Source organism: Excalfactoria chinensis, chromosome 3, assembly GCF_039878825.1.
Source record: "Excalfactoria chinensis isolate bCotChi1 chromosome 3, bCotChi1.hap2, whole genome shotgun sequence".
Classification (NCBI taxonomy): Eukaryota; Metazoa; Chordata; class Aves; order Galliformes; family Phasianidae; genus Excalfactoria; species Excalfactoria chinensis.
Window position 1 is genome coordinate 50,031,421 of NC_092827.1, and position 22,162 is coordinate 50,053,582.

At 35.0% G+C, this 22,162-nt stretch overlaps 1 protein-coding gene across 2 annotated transcripts in view; it reads left to right on the forward strand.

Annotated features, from left to right (window-relative positions):
• The window catches only part of LAMA2 (laminin subunit alpha 2), a 308,934-nt gene that overhangs the window by 156,721 nt on the left and 130,051 nt on the right, over nt 1-22,162 (forward strand). For both annotated transcript variants that reach the window (XM_072332884.1, XM_072332883.1), the window contains exons 13-17: nt 1,639-1,740; nt 2,250-2,464; nt 8,412-8,523; nt 13,279-13,392; nt 20,017-20,144. In XM_072332884.1, the coding sequence (XP_072188985.1) occupies nt 1,639-1,740; nt 2,250-2,464; nt 8,412-8,523; nt 13,279-13,392; nt 20,017-20,144 (671 nt within the window). The remainder of the gene's footprint in view (nt 1-1,638; nt 1,741-2,249; nt 2,465-8,411; nt 8,524-13,278; nt 13,393-20,016; nt 20,145-22,162) is intronic.

Consider the following 22,162-nt stretch of genomic DNA (forward strand, 5'->3'; position numbering starts at 1 on the left):
TTCACCTATTTGGCTTTAACAACAAACTCATCATGTAACTCTTCTCTGAAATGTATTTTATTTCTTCACATTATTTTTTTAACTATAAATACAAAGTGAATTGGTTTGAAAGTCCTCCATTGGTGTTTCACAATGTGTAAAAATGTTTTAGATTTTGAATGTAAAATTAATGGTCTACTATTGCATCAGTGACATTCTGGAGTGAATTTTTTCCAGTGCCAATGGCAAGTTCTGCAATCTGTTCTAAGATAGAATTTTCAGTTTTCTGCTTCTGGTTAAAAAATTGCATTTAATTCCGGGGGAATAAGTATTTGGAGTCAAGTGCAATTGTGTACCTGTGTCTCTTCCCATTAGGAACTTGTGACCTTGCAGTTTGTTTAGTAATAGACTTCCTTAAGCAGTGTGTTTTCTAGTGACTAGCAAAATGTTTTGAGTACAAAAAAAAACAAGTGTTGCAGGATATTGAATAACTCAAGAAAGTTGTTACTAAACAGAAGGAGGTTGAAGAGGTTGTGTTCTTCTAAATATCTGATATCATTCTTTTATTATGGAAGTTTTTACCTCTTCCATTTTGAAGAGGGTTTTATCACCTGTTGAATCTGAATGTAGTTTCCATAAATATCATTTGCCTGTTTTACATAGGTTCTGTGTACTTCTGATTTTTTTTTGTTTCCCCCACATTTAGCTAGCCAGATTATCTAAGTGTTCTGTTATTTATAATTCATGAGTTAGTTGGAGCTGCACTATCAAATGAGCTGATGCGAAGGGCTAGAACATACTTTTAAAGTAAATGTATTTGACTCCAAGAGGAAAAATTCTTACTGTTACGTTACAGTTCATCTTAAGAACAACCTAACTAGATTTACTTCTTCTTTGGCAGTTTGCCCCACCAACAAAACTGAGGTTATTGAATCTTTTAAAGGTGGCTTAGGTTGCTGACATAGAGGACCAGCCTAAATGAAAACCACGTAACTGAAATGTACTGAAAACCTAATCAAGTGGAAATGTGCTGTTTCTGATTACTTCATTAGTCAGTGTGTATAAGTAATATGCACTCTTCATTAGATACAGAAAAAAAAGTCTGAGCATGATTTTGAGATCCTTGAGCAAGAAGAAAACAGTCCATATAGCTGTAATCTGTAGGTGTCTGCCTATGGTGTTTTTTTTCTGTTTTTGTTGTTTTTTGTTTTTTTTTTTTTTAACCAAAAGTTTATTTACTGAAAATGCTGCCAGTTAAATGAATTTCCCCTCAAACAGTTAAAGCCATTTAATTAGATCATTCATTAATTGCACTTTTTTCATCTGTACAGTGATGTATAATGACAATAATGCAAAGATGGTACAAGAGAGGTGGTGATAAGTATCTAAAAGGTTATTTAAAGAAAAGACTTACCCAATAGAGGCCTTCAGTCTGCTGGAAAACACTGAGGCAGTCTCAAAGAGATGCTGCTTCAGTGGTGGTCAGCCCTTAAATGAGGTTAGAGGAGGTGGAGTCAGACTCCACTCCTTCTGGGAGCACAGCTGAATTACCCTCACCTGTGCTCCCACAGCTGACCCGAAACTTGCCTCAGCTGATTAATCAGAGGTTCAGGCTGTCATTACCAATTTCCCATACATTCATCTTTTTTTCCTTCCTAGGTAACAGCAGCTGGAGGTCTTCTGAAATTCACAGTCTCTTATGATTTCACAAAGCCAGAAGAAGCAGCTCAATTGATGGTCCAGCCTGATGTCATCATAGAGGTAATGACTGCATTTTCAGCCACCAAAGGAAAAAAATATAAGAAAAAAGGAAAGAATGAAAATCTGAAGAAGGCAATTTTCTATGTGAAACCTGTTGATTGAGAACCACTGCAAAACTGCAGGGTTCATGTAACTTAATTTCATTTATTGTATCAGAAAATACCACGCTTTAAAGAATTAAAATCTTCTGCATCTAAATGGCCTCCTACCAATATTGCAGTAGTTTATAAAGTTATATTTCATGTGACTGGCTGAGATAATACTTGTATGTTTTTTCAACAGACTTGCTCTGTGCAGCTCATAATTGTATGAGTTTATTTGCATTGAATTTCTGTGTAATCAGGCAAGCCCATTTTAGTTTATGAAAGATTCATATTATTCCTGATATTCATTATTCTTATAAAAATATGTACTATTAAATAAAACCTTTACCTCCATTGATTGCAATAATAGAGCTTTTTTTTATATAATTTATTTCATATATAAAAAACTCTTATATTTCTCTCTAGGGAGGAGGTGATTTGAGAATCAGCACCCCAAAAGGCAGAATTCACCTGCAGCCTTCTGAAGTGCATACTGAAGAAATTGTGCTGAATCCAGAATCTTTCTCTTTGCATGGCACTGATGTTCCAGTAAGCAGGAAGGAGTTCATGACCATATTTGCAAACATAAAGAGGATCCTCATAAGAGCCACATACAGCTATGGGATGAATGCCATCTACAGGTGAATGGGGGAAATGTGTCAGTATTTACATGCAGTTTCTCAAAATAATTTAAAACAGGTTTTAACTTTATTATAATTAAATCCATTACATTTATTTACATTTTCAGCCAGGTAGTACTTTTTTCATTTTGGGTATCAGCCGTGTACGAAGATGAAATCACAGGGACTGTTAAGGTGTGAATGACAAACAGGTTCATAAATGTGATTATTCTGTATATACTGTAATTCTTGTGTGTACAGTAAATCAGAGCAGAGTGATGACATGTCCAAGGAAGAAATAGTATATTGCTTATATATTGTTTTCCTCACTTAGTAATCACAGAAGGCCGCATTAACAGTGGAATAGGGAATAACATTCTAAACCACTAAGCTGGCCAAGCAGCTAGAGGGGTTTTCAGCTTTTTTAATGAGTACCACATGCAGAACTGGTTAATGCCAAAGCCTTTCCTTTGATTTGTGTCAAACTGCTGCCTAGACTGCCCAAATCAATTATTTCATGTGAATTCTTTTGAGCCTTCTCAAAAAAAATAAACGTCCTTAGAAACTACAAAGTGGTTCTGTCTTAGTGGCTACTGTGTGGTTGAACCTATAAAGCTCATTTTGCATTTTAAATTTTGATAAGTGTATAAGCAAATTGTAAGTGTAACATTCCAGGTAGGCTAAAAGACCTGATGCTGTGTAATTGCACTCTTGTTATAAACATTACTAATTAAGCGGCATAAATGATACTTTTTAAAAGACATGCAACAAAATTGATTTTGTAGTAGCTTTCTACTTACAAGTTATGAGACCAAAATGCACTTTAATGCAGATATCACTTGATTCTGTGGCACAAGGTAATTTGAAAAGGAGGGAGTTGATAGTATTTTAGTGGGTATTTGTTGAAAGAATAGATAAAATCTTTAACATTGGCAAAAACTGTAAGTAATCAAATAATCATTTATATGCTTAGGTAACTAAGTATATCCTAAATTGAAAGGCAGTTTTTGTTAATAGTGTATAGTTTTCTTGTTTAAACTTTGTCATTATAGTTTTTTTTTTTTTATTTATTTATTTTTCCACTGCAGAAAGAATTCACTATTCTTCAGGCTCTTCCCATTTCTGTGGTTTATTAGTGTGTCTATATATTAGTGTATCTCTATAAATAAGGTTGCAATTCGTTGCAATCTTGAATTTGAGCCAAACTGATTCCTGATTTGCTCATTTGGTCATCAGCCTGAACTACTGTAATCCACTTTGGAGACCATACATGTCCCAGAACCTTCCCTTCCCACCATGGTGTTCAAGGACAGTCAAACTACCAGGGCATAGCTCATCCCTTACACAGTAGGAGTAGATAATGAAAAGTTGTTAATGAGCAGTTTATAGAACTAAGATTGCATGAACAATTTTAAGGTGAATGATAGGGGCTCTTATGTTGTTTGGAATGGAAACCTCTGGGCAAGAGGTTTTACTGAGTATTCTGGGAAATACAAACTTCATCTGTCAGGGGTTTTCGTACAAATGTATACTGACATTTGTGCTATGATGAGGAAAGGAACTCTCCTGCAACAAACACTTTGTCTAAGCAGTTAAAATGTCAGAAGAGTGTATGTTGCTGGACACATACTGGCTTCACCTTGCTTTTATTGTTGAATACAACAGTGGACATGGGATGGTCAGGTCAGCACAGCTGTGTAGGACTGGCACGTTCTGTAGTTTGTACCTTGTAAGGAAGAAGTGGCAAACCTGTCACTGTTGTGTCTGGAAGACCATGCGTTGCCTCCTGCACTCCCAGATTACTACTTTAATCATTTGGCCATGCGTGTGGAGTGCATCCAGAGAATGGCCACAGAAATGATCCATGGAATGGAGCACCTCTAATAAGAGGACAGGCTGAGAGAGCTGGGAATGTTCATTCTGGAAAAGAGAAAGCTGTGAGGTGACCTGATAGCAGACTTTCAGTATCTGTAGGGAAGGCACGGGAAAGAAGGGAACAGACTCTTTATTAGGATCTGTTGTGGTAGACCGAGGGGAAATGGTTTTAAGCTTGAAGAGGAGACATTTAGGTTGGACAAAGAAGTCTTTTACAGTGAGGGTGGTAAGGCACTGGAAGAGGTTGTCTAGAGGTGTGGCTGATGTCCTGTCCTCAGAGACTTTCAGTGTGAGGCTTGATTAGCCCCTGGGCAACCTGAGGTAGCTGTGCACATCCCTGTTCATTGCAGGGGAGCTGGACTAGATGACCTTTAAAGGTCCCTTCCAATTATAAGGCTTCTATTAGTCTAAGATTCCAAGATCCAGTTTAAGATTCCAGTTATAATGAAATGAATTGGATTCTTCACCTTCAGTTTCACTGAAGGAATAATAAATTCACTTATTTGAGTGAGGTTTATTGTATGGAGTTAAATTTCTGAACAATATATGCTTCTAGTCAAATGATGTAGCAGCATCTACTGAAATCAAGCCCAACTTATGATCAGTTCCTACAAGCATTTTGCTGATCTCCTGCTCAAGCTCTGATTTCTTTAATTTCTATTTGACTTTAACCCATGCTGAAACATACCAGGCACAAAGCTGTTCTCAGAGTTGTTTTTATTGTATGGATGAGGGGCTACAACATATGGTTTAGTGGCTTGCAGCAAAGATAATGGGAGGATGGTTGGACTAGATGATCCTGTAGGTCCTTTTCAACCTTGTGATTCTATGGTTTTGTAACTCTAATACTACTAAAAACAAATATTTCCTCATTATTCTGTTCCCTTAGCTCAGCTAAGGGTGGACTCCAAGAGAAGATGTTTTTGCCAAGGAACTAAAATTAGAACTAAAATGTATTAGATACATATATAGTATATAAGTAGATATGAACTGAATTATTATTATTATTATTATTATTATTATTATTATTTAAACAGGTATGGTGGTCAGATGGATATTCCTCTCAGAGAGTAAAAAGAGTCTAGCAGAGGGACAGAAATATTACAGGGCTATTAGATTCCTTATGGATGACAGTTTCTGCCTCATCATCTTCAGCAGAACCATGCAACATAATAATCTGAGTTTTCTTTACTTTGCAACTTGATAATTTAAATATTGAAATTTTTCAAAATGAGTAATGAAAAATAGTTCTTTTGTCGGGATTTACAAGGGTGAAGTAAAAATATGTGATTGAGACCAGACCAAAGGCACTGTAAGATTAATTAACCTGGGAATTCAACTGAGTTGTTTTCAGTTAGCAAGAACTTTAACTTGAAGGCTATCATTTTTATCCTTGTTTAATTTAACACACAAGAAACAGTTAATTACTTACTGTTAATTATTAGCTAATTATTAGCACTTTGAAATAGTTAACTAAACACTGTATAAATTATACGTAGCTCTTTGTACCAGTCTGCTCAGAGAGACTCATATGTCTCCTTCTATGGAGTGTCTTCTCAAAACCCACCTGGACACTTTCCTCTGGAACCTACTGTGGGGAACCTGCTCTAGCAGGGGGGTTAGACTTGGTGATCTGCAGAGGTTACTTCCAATCCCTATAATTCTGTGATTCTGTGCCAATGATGAATTAGACTAGAGCATGTTTTAGAGAGTATGTTGTGGGTCATTATAAGCTTAGAAAATTGCTAGCACTCTATGACACAACTAGGAATCTTCCTCAAATGGCCTTTTATTTACATTATCAAGTAGGATAAAATACAAGAACACAGAAATACAGCAATCAATTTGAAAGTGATTACAGCATCTGGGTTTCGTTTGAGAAATTGTGCTCAGACTTGACTAATCTTTCAAAGTGTAGAAATTGAGTCCATCTGTGGGAGAAGCAACTAGCCAAGACAACTCTCTTGTATCAGGTTTTTAATCTAATGTTGTTCGTTTCTGATTCAAGAATGTTTAGTAGCATTGTTTCTTTAGGTTTAAAATGTGGGGTGGCCAATAACAGTAACTATTGTGGTGTTAAAGATGGTACTTGCAGCCACATGTAGAGTTGATGCTAGATTCAAACAAAAGGAGGAAAGGAATGGCAGAGGATTTACTTCCATATGCAGAATTAGGTTCAAGACAAATGAGCAATGATTGGGTCAGTACTTCTTGTGCTTTATGTATCTAATGTGATGCAGATGCCTGGCACAGCAGACAGTAAACTATGCTGATACTGCCTGAAACGTCCCCTTCCCTTTTAATCTTGTTTGTTTTTAGAAGTCAACAGTTGCCTGCTGACAGTAGCAGTCAGCTTAAATATTTGGTCTCAACTTCGAATCTCAAATTGTTCATGCATCTCCAGGATCTAGTGTCCCATTACTGCCAGCATTATGTATTTCATTGAATGCAGAAAGGCATCGAGGAATTGAAACTGCAACATCAAAATGGGAAGAAAAAAAAATCATTGCAGCTTTCTTCAATGTGTAACTGTTAATGCTAAATACTGTTAAACACATTAAAATCCCATTTAGTGAATAACAGAATCGAATGAAAATTGGAACAATTCAGTGAATACAAATGTGGGATAATACTGGATGGATGGTTTCTGTGTTTAAATGCTTCTTGTTGTACCAAGGTCTGTTACTTGGTGAAGAGATCTCCCTGTGAACCTAGGTAGAAACAGGCATCATTCTCTCAAGAGTTACAAGAATCTTTTCCAGAGGTTCTAATATTAACAAATTAGATATAAGTTTCTGACTGCATAATCTCCAATGGTAGTCCCTCCAAAGCCTAGTTATATACCGAGTCATGACAACATTTGTTTGTTCTGATGTTCTGATTTGCTTTATGCTTTTGAAAGGAAATGTATTATTTTTTTTAACAAAGTACATATGGTAATAGAAATATATTTTCTATGAAAAGATGCATTAGAAGAAGATTTTCAAGTCACTCTAGTAATGAAACACTCTACTAAGACTGGTGAATGAAAGTAGATGTCTTTGAGCTTCTATAATCTCCTCATGTTTCTTTTGAATTCTTACCAGAATTAAATCTCCAAATTCCAACCAGTTTTGTCAAGTGATACTGTTGGAGTAAAATACATCTGGCTTGCCTACTACCTGTGGGTTTATGAAACCTTTTTGTTTTTTATCCATCTTGGTCATATATGTGTGTTTGTTTTTTAATAAAGTTCATGATTAGTTTTTGTCTAAACAAGAGGAGAGAATGCTAGCATAACTTCCTTTAGGCAAGAAGGTGGTTTGTTTCTTTTTTTTTGTTGTTGTTTTTTGTTTTTTGTGTTTTAAACTTTCTTTTCCCATCTTCCCTTTGCCTAAAATTATATAATGGAACTTACTAATTTTAGGACTAATTGCTACTGCCACAAATAGTGGTGATATCCTTGTTAGATTATAAGAATTGAAAATATAAATATATTGTGATTTTTATAGTATGCATTGAGCAGAAAAATCTCCAACTGTCTCCTCTTTGTCATTTGTAAAACTAACAAGACATTTAGTATGAGATCTTATTCCATGTACGTAACACTTAAATCTTGCTGGACATAGCTGAAATCTCTTTCACAGAGGCTGGCTCTCCAAAATAAAAAGACCTTATATCAAAGATAAGTAATGTAGTATTTTAGAAAGTTGGAGTAGTGTTTTAAAAATATTAAAAACATTGTTTGGTGTCAAATTCTTTTTATGTACAGCCATAACACAAATTGCAACATACAGCTTGCTGGCCAGGAATAGCCCTCCCTCTAACATAGTCTGGTGAGACTTTAAAATCTATTTTCATCAGTGTATGTCTGACCATGGTCTCCCTCACATGATAGCAAAAAAAAAAAGTAACAAGCTCATAGAAGTAGATTAGGAGAAATAAATAACTTTTAATATCTTCTTTATTTATTTATTTTTTCTGATTAAAAATAAAAAAACAAGCCCTAAAACATAAGCAAGCCAACCAATATCAGTATATGCTGTTGCATCCAAGTACACAAATACTTTTGTCTAATTCACTGTGTTAACTATTTCATTTCTGTTACATCCAGACTAAATGATGTTAGCATTGAAGCTGCTGACTACTCTTCAACTGGGAGAAAGCTGGCATCTCCAGTGGAGTTATGTGACTGTCCCCCAGGTTATGATGGTACCTCATGTGAGGTTAGTATCACAGTACAGACTATATCAAATGTGCTAACACTGTGATAGCCATAAGGGACCAGTTGCCCTGTGTTGATATTATGTAATAAGAGAACTGTCCATTCCTTTTATGAGTTTGGTTTATGTTGTCTAGTTAGCTTTATTTCTAGGTAGCAATGATATTTGAAATCTAGAGTGATATTAGAAATCTGTGGTGATTTCTAAGTTGTAAAAAGAAAAGACATTTCTCTGAACAACAGAAAACAAAACCAGTATTTGGTGCTCTTCAACCACTTGACGTTATGTAAAAATATCACTACTAGAAGAAGGATAGCAGTTATCTATCCTGTACCTAACAACGTTGGTTCAAATTACCTGAGTTAATGTGTTTAAGTTTCCTCAATTTTTTTCTCCAGGGCTTTGCCATTTGCCATGGAATCTTTGTAGACTGTGTTCAGTCCTGTGAGGATTGTTTCCATACACAATTAACCACAAATTCATTATCTGTCTTCCAGTGTGCTCATACATGTACATATATGATTAATCATCTCTTATATGCATAGTTTGGGTTAAATAGAAGGGGGAAAAAAAAAAAAAAAAAAAAAAGTCTTCAAAAGCTTTGCCTTTAAGGAAATAGACTCAAACACCAAGATGCTCTGCTTCACAAAACCGCAAACAGTATGCCATTTATGCAGACACTCTAGGCATTTCCTTGTCATCTCTCCTTTTCTTTAAAATCTTCAATGCTTATATGTGATATTTAGGGCCTAGAGTCTAGTTTCATGCCAAATGTGCTTGCTTCTTGCTGGGGCTAGATAAACACTAATCTAGAAAGAAGACTTGAGGCAACAAATGGATATTCCTTTCACTTCCAAAATGGTACAGGCAGGGGAAAAAAGTAGAATATTGCCTACCTTGGATTAAAAATTAATTTTAAGTTAATTGTCTGTTTGATTGTTTGAGACAAAATGTGGAACAAAATGTCATTGTGCTTCACACATTTGTTTGCTTTTTTTCTTGGATTTGTCTTAAATTCAGATTTTTGTGGTGATTTCCAAGAAAAATAATTGTAAAGGCCCAAATAATTGGAAAGACAGATATTCCAGTACCAACTTTTGCATTTGAAGCTGTGAGTCTTGATTTGGTGTTGCTGAAATTCTCTGTCTGACATTGGGCTAGACTTGATGTTCTTAAAAGTCTTTTCCAACCTAAAAGATTCTATAATTCTAGAATTCAGTGCTTAAACCTTCTGTCGAGTTCAAAACAGCCCATAAATTCGGATTCATTTTTAAGTTCACATCTGGAAACAAAGATTGTATGTAGATAAAAGCAAATTTAAATTCTCTGTGTTGTGAGCAGGTGTGCTCCTTGGTGCCTGTTCTGGCTACATGCTACTACAGACTCCATGAATTAAACTACAAGGGCTGCTCTCAAAGTAAAGCCTTATATGTTATGGTAGTAGAAGTTGAACCTTCCCATGGATATTCCATTGCATTTTGTTGCTATGTGACAGATGGCAGCAGAGTGGCACTCTTAACAAATGATGACACATAGAAGTGCATATGAAGCAAAGGTGTGTCCTTGAATTCCTCTATTTGGAAAAAATTGCATCCACTGGCCCTTGCTGAATGTTTATGGAGACCGAACAGTGGATGTGAACACAATGAGGTGGTATGTGGTGTGTTTCAGGAGTGGTGACAGTGAAATGAAAGATAAGCCACATTCTGAATGACCAGGCACAGCTGTCACACCATGAAAGAGCACCTCAGTCAGCTAATATACATGTATCAATGGATTACAACCAGGGAACTGTTTATGGAGATGAATATCGACTTCATTGTGTTGGAAATAAAGCTGGCAACATAGGAATCTCAGGAAGTTTGTTCTAGGTGGATCCCACAGATGCTCACATAGGAACAGAAAGAACATCACATAAAAGATTGTCAGGACCTACTGAAAGGATTGCGTCATTACAAGAACACATGTAAACACTGAGTTAAAATCACAGCTGCAGTCCATGAAGTGGCAACATGTGAATTCTTCATCAAAGAAGAAGCTCAAGATGCAACTCTCTGTGTGTAAAGTGATATGTATTATCCTTTTGGGAAAGGAAGAGAATGACCATTCTGGATTTCTTGGAACCTGGGCAAACCATCAAGTCTGGTCACTATATTGTAGTGCTGTGCAAGCTGAAGGCTTAAACTGCCAGTGTGAGTCCACAGAAGTAGGCAACCTTTCTTTTGCATTATGAACTTTGAAGATGGTGGAGAACATTGGCACTCTTAGTTAGACTGTCCTACCACACCCACCATATAGTCCAGATTTGGTGCCTTGTGACTTCTGTCTGTTCGGATCGATGAAAGATGGATGTCATGGGCAACATTTTCCTAGCTACAATGCCATTGTTGCAGCTGTAAAATAGTGAATCACATCTGCCATTTTAGATTTTTATGAGCACGGTATACAAGCTCTTGCACATCACTGTTACAAATGCAAAGCTTACGGTGGTGACTATGTTGAAAAATAGCTTCTTGCAGCTGAGAATTTGCTATCTCAAATGGTTTTCTTTATATCTGTTGCAGTTTCCATGGAAATGAATAGGAGGCATTACTTTTGGAGCGACCTACATATTTTGCATTCCCTACCCCTAGACTGAAATTCCTACCAGAACTGAAGACCAAAAAGATATGATAGGCTTCTGCCTGAATATACTCATTGAATTTCAGAGCACTTTTGTTCAGCTCAGAAATGCCATTTCACAAAGCTGGCCTATTTTAGGATAGAAAGACAGTGAAAAGTTTTCATTTCCAAGCATTTATTCACAGATTAATTTCTCATGAGTCTTTTGTAGCAGAGGTTCCACATATATCATATATGGAACAGTTGTGCTTGACAGATAAAAATGTGGAAATATTTTTCTGTTCTGAGTAGATGGTTTTGCTTTTTATAACAAGAATAGGAAAAAAAAAAAAAAAAAAAAAAAAAAAAAAAAAGCAGGGTTTTCAATTTCCATATAAACTATCAGTTAAGAAAGAATGCAAACATAATTTGAAATTGTGGAATTATTTAGAATGCTGTTTCTTTTTCTTCCAGACATTACTGGACTTAAGCAATACTTCTTCCAGTTTTAACCAACCACAGTGTTATTTTTACTGAATCCATGCAGGATTTCAGTTTCATTTTCTTTTCATCATAAAATTTTATGTAACTGTTTGTTTTCTGGGTAATAATATTGTGGTACCTGGTATACATACTGCAGCAAGGAAGACAATCACTATTTACTTATTTTCTTTATATGAATGTTTTGGCATTATCAGTATTCAGAAAACAACCATTACAATTTAAAATGTGCTGTCTCTTGTGAGATTTTTCCATTACATATACTTGGAATTTATTTTCTGTAAGATTCTGTTTGAAGGAAATTGTTACGTTTTTGCTGGTATGTCTGAGAATTGAACGCATAATTTCATGAGCTTAGGTAAAACAGATAAAAATTTTAGATTTCAAATACTGTTGATATGTGACAGTTACACAGTTACTTTGTTCTATTTATGTGAATCTTCATTATTTGTCTAATTGCTCAACTCTACTGGGTTTTTTCCCTTTCTATTTACTCCTTTGCTTTCGTTATGGAAGAAGTAATATTTAATTTGTACCGCTTTGACAGCCAGGCAGGAAAGTCAGAATTTTCTTGACTATTGAATGTTATATCATGTGTTTTCTTAAAATTGCTATCTGCAATTTTTATTTTAAGTCTGTTTCAAGATATGCTATTGACATTCTGTGTCTAAGCCCTTTAGAATTAGTGACTGTTGGAAAATGAAAAAAAGTTCAGGGATTTTTTTTATTTTATTTTTTAAATAATCTTTTCAATTCATCCTCAAATTTCTTATACATTTTGCAGGGAAAAAAAAAATAAAAAAAAAATAAAAAAATCCAACAGAATATTGTATTTATTTTTATGAAGGAGAATCTTCTTGTTACCTCTTTGTAGAGTGTGTGTGTGAAGGCAAAGGAATTTTCTTTATTAGAGAATACTTCCAGTATTCTATCTCTTTGTATTAGCCAGGTGCCCCTTTGTCATATCCTTTTTATGTTATGCAACATGTTTGGGTCATGTGAGCAATCTTGTTGAGGAATGATAGTTCACAAAAACTATAAGCCATTTGTGATTTATATATTAAGGAAGAGTGGTGCCTGACATCACGTGACAAAGAAATAGAATAGCTGCATTTTCAGTGATTAATCATGTTTGTATGATATTACTAGCCCTATGTTTCCTGGTTTAAATATTTCACTTGGATTAAATAAAGAAAAGAAACAGAGAAACAATTTGTAGACAAAACTGTAGTTCTGTTACCAGCCTGTGACTAAACTGTGTTTTAATTGCTCCTTACAGCTGAGCTTCTCATAAGAGTTTTTTGTTGTTTAGGGGTTATTTTTTGCTTCTTCCATCTCCTTCAGTATTTTGCCTTCATGCTATTTTTGGTCTGTACCTCTTGCTTTGATGCTGTCATATTTCAATTCTTCATTTCTCTGTTCTATTTAACCAGTTCAGAAGAATGATCAAGCTAAGGCTTCCTCTAATCTCACATCTGCAAATAATGCTAGGGTCAATGCAAAGCCACAGCACTAATAAGAACAAATTCCTAGAGAAATGTTGGTGTTTCTATTCATTTGTCAAGGATGTATTTTTGTGTGTTTGTATCAAATTTTAACTATATTTTAAAACTCCTTTTCCCTGTTCAAACGATCTGTTGTATGTTTTCCCTGCAGTATTGCTGGCCACAACACAGACGCGTGAATGGCACAATCTTTGGTGGAGTCTGCACACCATGTACATGCTTTGGTCATGCAGAATCATGTGATGATATCACAGGGGAATGCCTGGTAAGTTACCTACATATAGAAAGCCTGGTGGACCTCAGCAACATCAATTCAATATGCAAGCATAATTGACTTAACCACCTCTGAGACCTGGAATATCTAAACAGAGAGAAAAAATATTTTTATGTTGAACTGTTGCTGAAGTTAAGATTAAATCCCCTCATGCCATGAAATTGTAGTTTCCACAAGTAAACAAAATGAATTTTTAATTACATAGAATTTATGTTTTGAAAGAGAATCAATAGTACAAAATATGGCATGCAGAAGACAGCAAACATATCAATGTTCTTTCAGTCAAAATTTATATCATCTTTTTCCCTGTTTTCTGTATTATTATTTTATTTTTTTTTACACTACACTTTATAGTATTTAGCAGATAAAATTGTAAGTTCTGTTCCAGCATGATATGAAGATATTATTGTCTTCCTTCATTTAAATTCTTACTAAATCTTGGGGGAAAAAAGTATTTAATGAATTATAAAGAAGTAAAAGCAAAATTGTGCCTAAATCAACTTTTTTCCTCATAGCACAGGGAGAGTTTATCAGAAGTTACCTATTCAGGAATTAAAATCCATGATATTACGCATAGCCAGCATACTAACACACTGCTATTTCCAGCCCATTCGGTAGCCTTTTGGAATGGGTGAATTATGCTGAATAGACTGCTCTGACTAACTCAAGTGTGTTCTAGTTTCATATTGTCTGACAAGGCACAGAGCTTGAAGCATTTCTCATTTCATTAGTCTTGCAGAAACACAATTTGAGCCATTGCCAGATTAGTGGGATATCACACTCTCATTTCCCTGCAGAATTTCTAGCAGACTCTGTATTGTGCATGTTTCTAAATGTTCCCTTTTATTTCCCCAAGAAAAAGCAGTTGGGAAAAGTCCAAAAATTCAGGCTTTTTTTTCCCCAATGTAATTTGGCATTTAGAATTATTGCTGGTCTTCCTGTTTTCCCCATACAAGATATTTAATTGCACTGCAGTACAAAACAAGACATCCTTAATGTGTAGATCAGTGAGTTTTTCAAATTACTTTTTCATGAATAGAAGCTTAAAATGATTCTCAATTTAATTACACTTTAAGACTTAAAGAAGCACCAAGGACAAAAAAAAAAAAAAAAAAAAAAAAAAAAAAATCCACTTAGAACATGACAGTCATGGTTAGAATCCTTCCATTGCATGCAGTGGAAATATTTATGTCTAGTGTAATAGGGATTTGTGTTTCTTGATAAAGACAGAATTTATTGCATTAATGATTTTAGCCTCCACCAATGACGGTTGTAACAACAGCGTTAACACTTTTCTGTTAACAGAAAAGAAAGTTACATCATAACTCCTGATTATTTTGTGTAGGGGACCATAGCCAGATGGAGTTCTGAGGTTGCTTTCCTTCTGCATCCTCAAGTTTTAGCCCTTGAACAAATTCTTTATTTTATTCTCTTGCACCAGCCTGGATGTGAGTGAAATTTGTGGAGTTCCATACTGTGGTTTTGCAATTCCAGCTGATGTTAACTATTGACTGAGATAGCAGCGTTCCCCCTTCCAGCATTTCAAGGACTGTTGGTGTAAGGACAACAGTGCTAAGGAGGAAGTGGAAAATAACTAGCTGAAAATGTACTTTAGTTTGTGTGTGCCATCACATATTCTGTATTTCTTTCTTTTTTCCTGCCTGGGCTTATGCTAGATCATTCTGTAAAGTGAAGCACTGGGAACCTTAGACCAGGTCTGGATTTTCTTGCAGCTTACTTTGAAAACACTGTAAATGAAGTTAGATTGGTTAGTATCCATGCTATCCAGGCTATTAAATGCTACTATTCAATTTTGTTCATAAACCTTTTGAAGTGAAAGAGGGAGAAGTCTGAATGCTGAAAAAGAGAAGTGTTTCACATCAAAGGCATTCTTTCTATTGAGGTTTACACAGCCTTTTGGCCTCCTTATTATTATTCATGGTGTTTTTTCAGCAATACAGCAGACAATTTACGCATCTAATTTACTGATATGATGCTTTTTTACTCTTCCTTAGCTTTGAAATGTAGTTGAAAAGCATCTGAAACACATTTTTGACTTGTGATGAAAGCTCAAATCATCTGCTTTGACGTAGGCCTGTATAGAAAGCTCATTTTAACGCATCTCTTGTAGTAACCTGTAAAGCCCTTTGATCCCCACTGCAACCATATAGAGAGATGTGTAGTATATAATTCTCATTACCATTGTGATAAACGTAACTTCTTTGGTACATAGGACAAGTTCTAGCATACAGAAACATCCTTCTGTAATTTTACATACAGACTCTAATGGTAGCTTTAGAAGTATGATGAAACTTAATCCTTGTGAAGAGCAAAAAACATTCCAAGGTGTTTCATTCATGGCAACATATTACATTCTCACTAGCAAGAAAAGAGAAAGCATATCATTTGTACTTTGAGATGTGCTGAAATTACTAAGAGGGAAGTCCCCATTTGTATCCATTTTGTATCTGATTCATTTGTATATAAGCAGCATATACTGTGTAGACTGAGGATACTGTCAGAACTGGTAGTCAAGCTGTGCTTTTGAAAGTTTTCATCGTACAAGCAATATTTTCAGATACACAGCCACAAATAATGGATCCTCAGCAAAGTTCAGGGTAGGCCATACCACAAGTGAAACATATTATGTAAAGCCTGTGCAACACTCTTTATTGTGTTTGTAATAACAGGAAAGGAAATTGTTGATGTAATTTTGACATTACAGTAGGTTGAAAATGCCAGAAGAGCACATTCATGCTCTCAAATAATAAATAAATAATAAAATGATTCTATGACTAGAAAAATGTATTAAAATAGATATAGTTGGGTATCTTCATTTTCTTTAACTATCAACTTCACTGCCTGTCTATGTGACAAATATACTCCAAGACTGGGCTGCAGCATGCCAAAGCACTAACCAGAGAGTTGGTCATACTCCCTGATTAGTTTTAATTTCATCACTAGCCTTCTATTCTAATAATGTATATAGGCATACACTCAGCTGCAGTCCCAGATAAGCAGATGAGTTTTTCAGTGTGAACTTAAGCTTCCTTGACACTATGCATACAGATTTCCACTTGGTTTCTTCCAAGCTTGGAAAGCCGTCTCAGTAGGAAGTGTTAAAAATGCACTCCAGCAATAAAGTCTTTGGGCAAGAAAGTCTGATTCATGCATAAAATTTTTAATGAAAATGAATTCTACAATCTTGCTTATTCAGAGACTAAGTGAAGTTTGATGGTGTTTGGATATCAAAGAGATCCAGAAAAATGGATGCCTTCAAAATAATTCAAGATCTAGTCAATCAAATTTGAAGGCATAGATATTTCAGCATAAACTAATTCCTGGTCTTAAAGTCTAAGAATTTGTGGGATGGATCACTGACTTTTATTTACTTATTTTTTTTATAAAAATCACCAGCTTAATGTGCTAGAGTGAGTTTTTATTTCCAAGGGAATATAAATGTAATGTACTCTGCAGTTAAGGACAGTTGTTTATGATTATCTTCATACTCAGTCACATGATACATTTAAAAAAAAAAAAAAAAAAAAAAAAAAAAAGAATATTCATACAAACATGAAATTAAGACTTACTTCATAGGTTTAAGTCATTACTGTACATTTGGCAAGTTTCAAACTGAGATTAGACCAGTTAACATGAAGGAAACACAGATTATTTATTTATTTATTTATTTATTTATTTTGCAAGTATTGATAATCCCTTTAGAAGGGCTAATAACTCACCTATTTTAGCAAGGTGATCTGCAAATTTGGCAAGCGAGTATAAAACTTAGTGCATCACTTATCAGGCAAGGTATGTCACATCTGCACTGTCTAAATGTTGTTCTTTGTACTATAAAATCAAGACCGAACTGGGGAGAAAAGTAAGACTGCACAAGATTGTTGTTTCTTAGCTCAACTCCAACATCTATACAGTGCAACATTTGCTCCAGTTTTGGGACTACATATGATTATTGTTTTGCTTGTTTAATTTATAGTCACATTGAGGAAGAAGGTGGATGTACAGATCTGATTTTAAGGAGAGTTAGATTGCACATAGAAACAGCTAGAGTTAGGCTGTAAGAAAATAATTCATCAAAGGGAAGGTTGTCAGCTCTTTGTAATGTGAATTGCTTTCTCTAAAAATTGAAGGATTTTTGTTGCTTCCTTTATTTCTTTAAAAAAGAAGCAGCTGCAAATAACACCCTGTAAGCTTTAAAATGGTGTGTTAGTTCCCCTTGCTTTAATAACATCCTTGACATGTAAGCAGTTCATATTCTTAAAAAACATAAAGATATGTCTGAGCTCAACACAAAAGAAGAATCCATTATTTTTCAGAAAAAGTACAAATAATTTGACATAATGCTTTTAAAAAAATTGAATTGTAAAGGGTTTTTCCTTCTGTAAGATTGAAATTATTATTTTTTTTATATCTTAAAAGCATATTTTAATGTTCGCAGTTACTTTTTAACTATGGCCTGCAGATTCTTTTCAAATATAGCACTTAAAGTAACAATCAAATGGACTTAAATGACCTAATGAAATAAGATTTAACCCAGCTGAAGGATCTAAAGCCATACTTCTGTTTGACTAAGAGTCTCAATTGTTGGTATTAGTGGACGATTTATCAAATGTTTGACAATTTAATATGCTGACTAATGCTTTCATTTCAAAGAAACACAGATTTTATGTATACACAAGCAATAAATATGCACCCTTTATAAATAAACAGTAATTCTGGAGGCAGGTGCTTATGTCAACAGTGTGCCTGTGACTGAAAAGAAGTACAGTGCTTATTCAGCTGCTCAAATACATGGCACCAGCTCTGCAGAGTCCAGTGCAAAATAAATATTTCCTTATTGTTAACATTCTGAAGAGAAAAAGAACTGTCCATTAGAACAGTGCCATTTTCTTTACCCTTTATTGAAGGTACGTTATGTTTCAGGCAGTAATACTCTTAAGTGCATCAGCAGCATATCCATGACTTTTTGTAAGTGGTAGAACAGTTTTACGGATGTTCTTCAAAATGTTTTTAATGAAAATAATGAGGTTAAATATACCTACACGTATTAACAAAACTTAAGGATTTTAAAGCAGCAGCTTCAGATGTAGGGTGAGCCAGAGATTCTAGAATTGATGTGGAGCCTTACGCATTATCTAACCTTCATCAGATTGCATTCCATTTAATAAAATCTACTTTGTGGCTTTCACCTTGTCTTTTTCAAGTTGTCATTTGCTTTTTCAATCTATACCTGAGCACAACAAGTTAGAATTTAGCAGTCAAAATCAAATTTGCTATTTCTGTGTTTGCTTTGTAAGGGATGTGTTTGAGCAATGTGTAACAAATAATATTTTATATTAATAATAGTCTAGTGTGATAATATTTGGGAGAAAAAAAAAAAAAAAAAAGTACAGAAAAGTTTAGGCCAGAAAGCTACTTGTCCCTGACAGGGGGACCAGCACAATGGGAAGATGTTACAAAAGAAATATGAGAAATGTTCACCTGTTCTTAAGGATCTAGGCTTACAGAAGAAACTCCACAGAGGATGAATCTCCAACAAGAAATCCTTCCTCAGAGGCAATCAGTCTCAGCCCTTACATGAGGTCCAAGAGAAGTGGAGCGAGGCTCCACGTTTTTCAGTTGCACAGGTGAATTGCTTCCACCTGTGCTCCCAGGGCTGGCCGGGTCTTGTCTTCAGGTGTTTCAGGCTGTGACTCAGCAGTTCCCATACAATAATTATCTAATTTTGTGATGGGTGCTGTCAAATTGTTTAGGATTTTTTAATTTTTTGAGCTGGAAGGGAAGCATAGAAGGGAATACTTTTCTTTAAACTGTACAGCATGTGTTGTTACAAGTCAGAATGGGAAATCTATTCTCAGAGTACTAATTCCCATTCTGTGAAAAAGAGATCATTTAATTTGAGATCAGGCCAAAGACTATATATGAAAATACAGATCAACTTCTGCTATTTTTGAGGCGAGTATTGGATTCCTGCTCCTAAACCCTAACCTTTCATATGTTTAGATAAACTGTTTCTTTTATAACAAGACCCAGTCACATGAAAGAATAAAAATTAGTTAGGACCTAATATATGGTATACTTATCCTTGTTTCTACCTGTAAAATATAATTCAAACTTTGCTACCCTTCACAAATATATTTAGCTTGCTGCCAGATGTATGCCCTATAAAATGAACTAATGCACATAAATGCAAAAGATTCAATTTTATAAATTGCATTATCTGAACTGTACATCTCGGATCAGTGTCTGAGAACAGTAAAATAAAGACTGCAGTGCTAAACCCGTTTTGTGATACTCTGAGCACTATTTTTATTTAAGCAGGCTAAAACGCTATTGTGACAATTACATGTTGAAACATTTCTCTGTTTCATATAAGGAAAAAATATCCAAAGTATCACAAAAAGCTTGTGTGTGTGAAGCACAAATTCTCACAGCTATTCTCTGGAACTTGTTCTCAACTGACAACAGAAAATTAGAATGTATCTTGTAAGCTTCATACAAGTCTGTTGAGAGAATGGGTGAGGTGGATGATATTCAGAAACTTTTCCACACGTATGTTTTCTAACTGTGAATTTGTATTTTTTGCCTTCTGTTTAGGACTGCAAACATAACACAGGTGGTTCATATTGTGATAGATGTCTTCCTGGTTTCTATGGTGATCCTACTAAAGGAACAGCTGAAGACTGTCAGTTGTGTGCTTGCCCACTAAATATACCTTCTAACAAGTAAGATGTATATTTATTATAAATTATACTTTTTCACTTAGCAAATTATATATTCTTTTTGAATTTATAGCATTGTATATATATATGAGATTATTTGTGCTTTAAGCAAATAACATATTCTACAGTATAGGCTTTTGTTCACATTTTACAGTCATATAGAGCACTCAGCATTGCTGAGACAAAGATCAAGACTAAAGCTGGACTAGAGTAGACTAGGAAGAAAAATTCTGTATTTTGGATAACTGCTTTTTTCATTGAATCAAAGATTAGTGTTTGGTTTTGGTTTTGTTTTGTGGTTTGGTTTTGTTTTTTGGGTTTTTTTTTTTTGTTGTTGTTGTTCTTTTAGGTAGAGTAGTTTTTTCTAGCTTTAAGGTTGAAGTTAACAATTAGTTTTTTTTATAATTGATTTTAAAATCCTATTATATTGATAAGACTTATTCCTTCTGATGGTAATTTTTTATTTCAGTTAGCATTCAGCAATAATGTTGACTGATTTAAAAAAAAAAAAAAAAAAAAAAAACAAAAAACGATCATATCCTGCACTACAACAGAAGAACTGTGGCCAGCAGCTTGAGGGAAATAATTATCTTGTTCTACTTTACATAGAATACTACATCCAGGTCTGGGGCCCCCAGCACAAGAAAGATGTGAAACTGTTGGAGTAGTATCAGAGCACTACCAAGAAGATGAATGGAGGGCTGGAGTATCCCTGCTATCTGAGAGAGTTGGGCTTGTTCAGACTGGAGATATAAAGAATGGGGGAAGTGGGAAGCAGAATTCCAGTACTTTAAGAGGGGGAGAATTTACAGAAAAGCTTGAGAGGGTATTTTTACCAGGGAATGTAGTGATAGAAAAATGTCTTTAAAATATAAGAGCATAAATTTAGATTAGGGAGAAATTATTTGTCGTGAGGGTGGTGAGGCACTGACACAGGCTGTGTAGAGAAGCTGTGGATGCCCCATCCCTAGAGGTGCTCAAGGGCTGGATGAGTTCCTGGGCATCCTGATCTAGTAGAAGATGCCTCCTGCCCATAACAGGGAGCTTGGAACTGGATGGTCTTTGAGGTCCCTGCCACTTCAAACCGTTCCATGATCATGTTTATTCATTTATATAACACTAAAACACTAATCAAAAGTATGATCAATTTTCTTTACAAAAAGTTGTTTGTGCTGCGTGCTACCTACAGTTTAAGGCCAACCCGAAACATAGATGAACCAGTTTTTTACTCTCTAATAGTTCATGATAATGCCATAAGCAATAGGATTTCATCACATTCCTTCTCTGATCAATGCAATTTTAATCTGACAATTTATAAGCAGGAGTCCAAGGGAATTGTAAGATGGAAGTCGTCTATTATCACAGCTCTATAGTTGGTTTTATTAGCTATACTTGAGCTTATGCTTGCTGCTCAGGCATGGTTGCTTTTATGTTCTCATTGCTTTCACATTTCAGAATTTCCTTGCATAGTTAGTTAATTTTCCTATTGTTAGTGAATGCTGTACTGATAAAACAGGAAAAACACTATCACATTTATATTTGGTGCAGATGTGCAACAAACCAAGTCAAATAAATTGAATTCAAGTTTGTATTGGCAAAATGCCTGGAGACTTCTATTATGTATCCATCAGAGTTCTGGCTGCTTTCCTCCTTTTTGAAATTGAATAAGAGTACCCCCTGTAATATTTAGCTTTCTTGAAAAACATAGGTACCAAACATGTATAAATGTTCTTGAACTATGAAAGTCTGAGATTCCTAAGTCCTACAGAATTTAGGCCTACATTAGAACGCTGCAATAGCTTAGTATTTAGAAATACTAAAATGGAAAAAAGCAAAACTGCGAGCCTCCTCAGTCTTTGTGAAACTCACACTGTATAACTCAAGCTCTCGTTCAGTTCTAGGCTTAAATTTGATTATGAGAGAAAAACGAGGAGTCCATTAAACATTTAAAGTGTTCTCTGAAGACTTAAAATAGTCAGTTTTCTACATTACCTTTGTAATGTAACTTTAGTTGGCAGTGA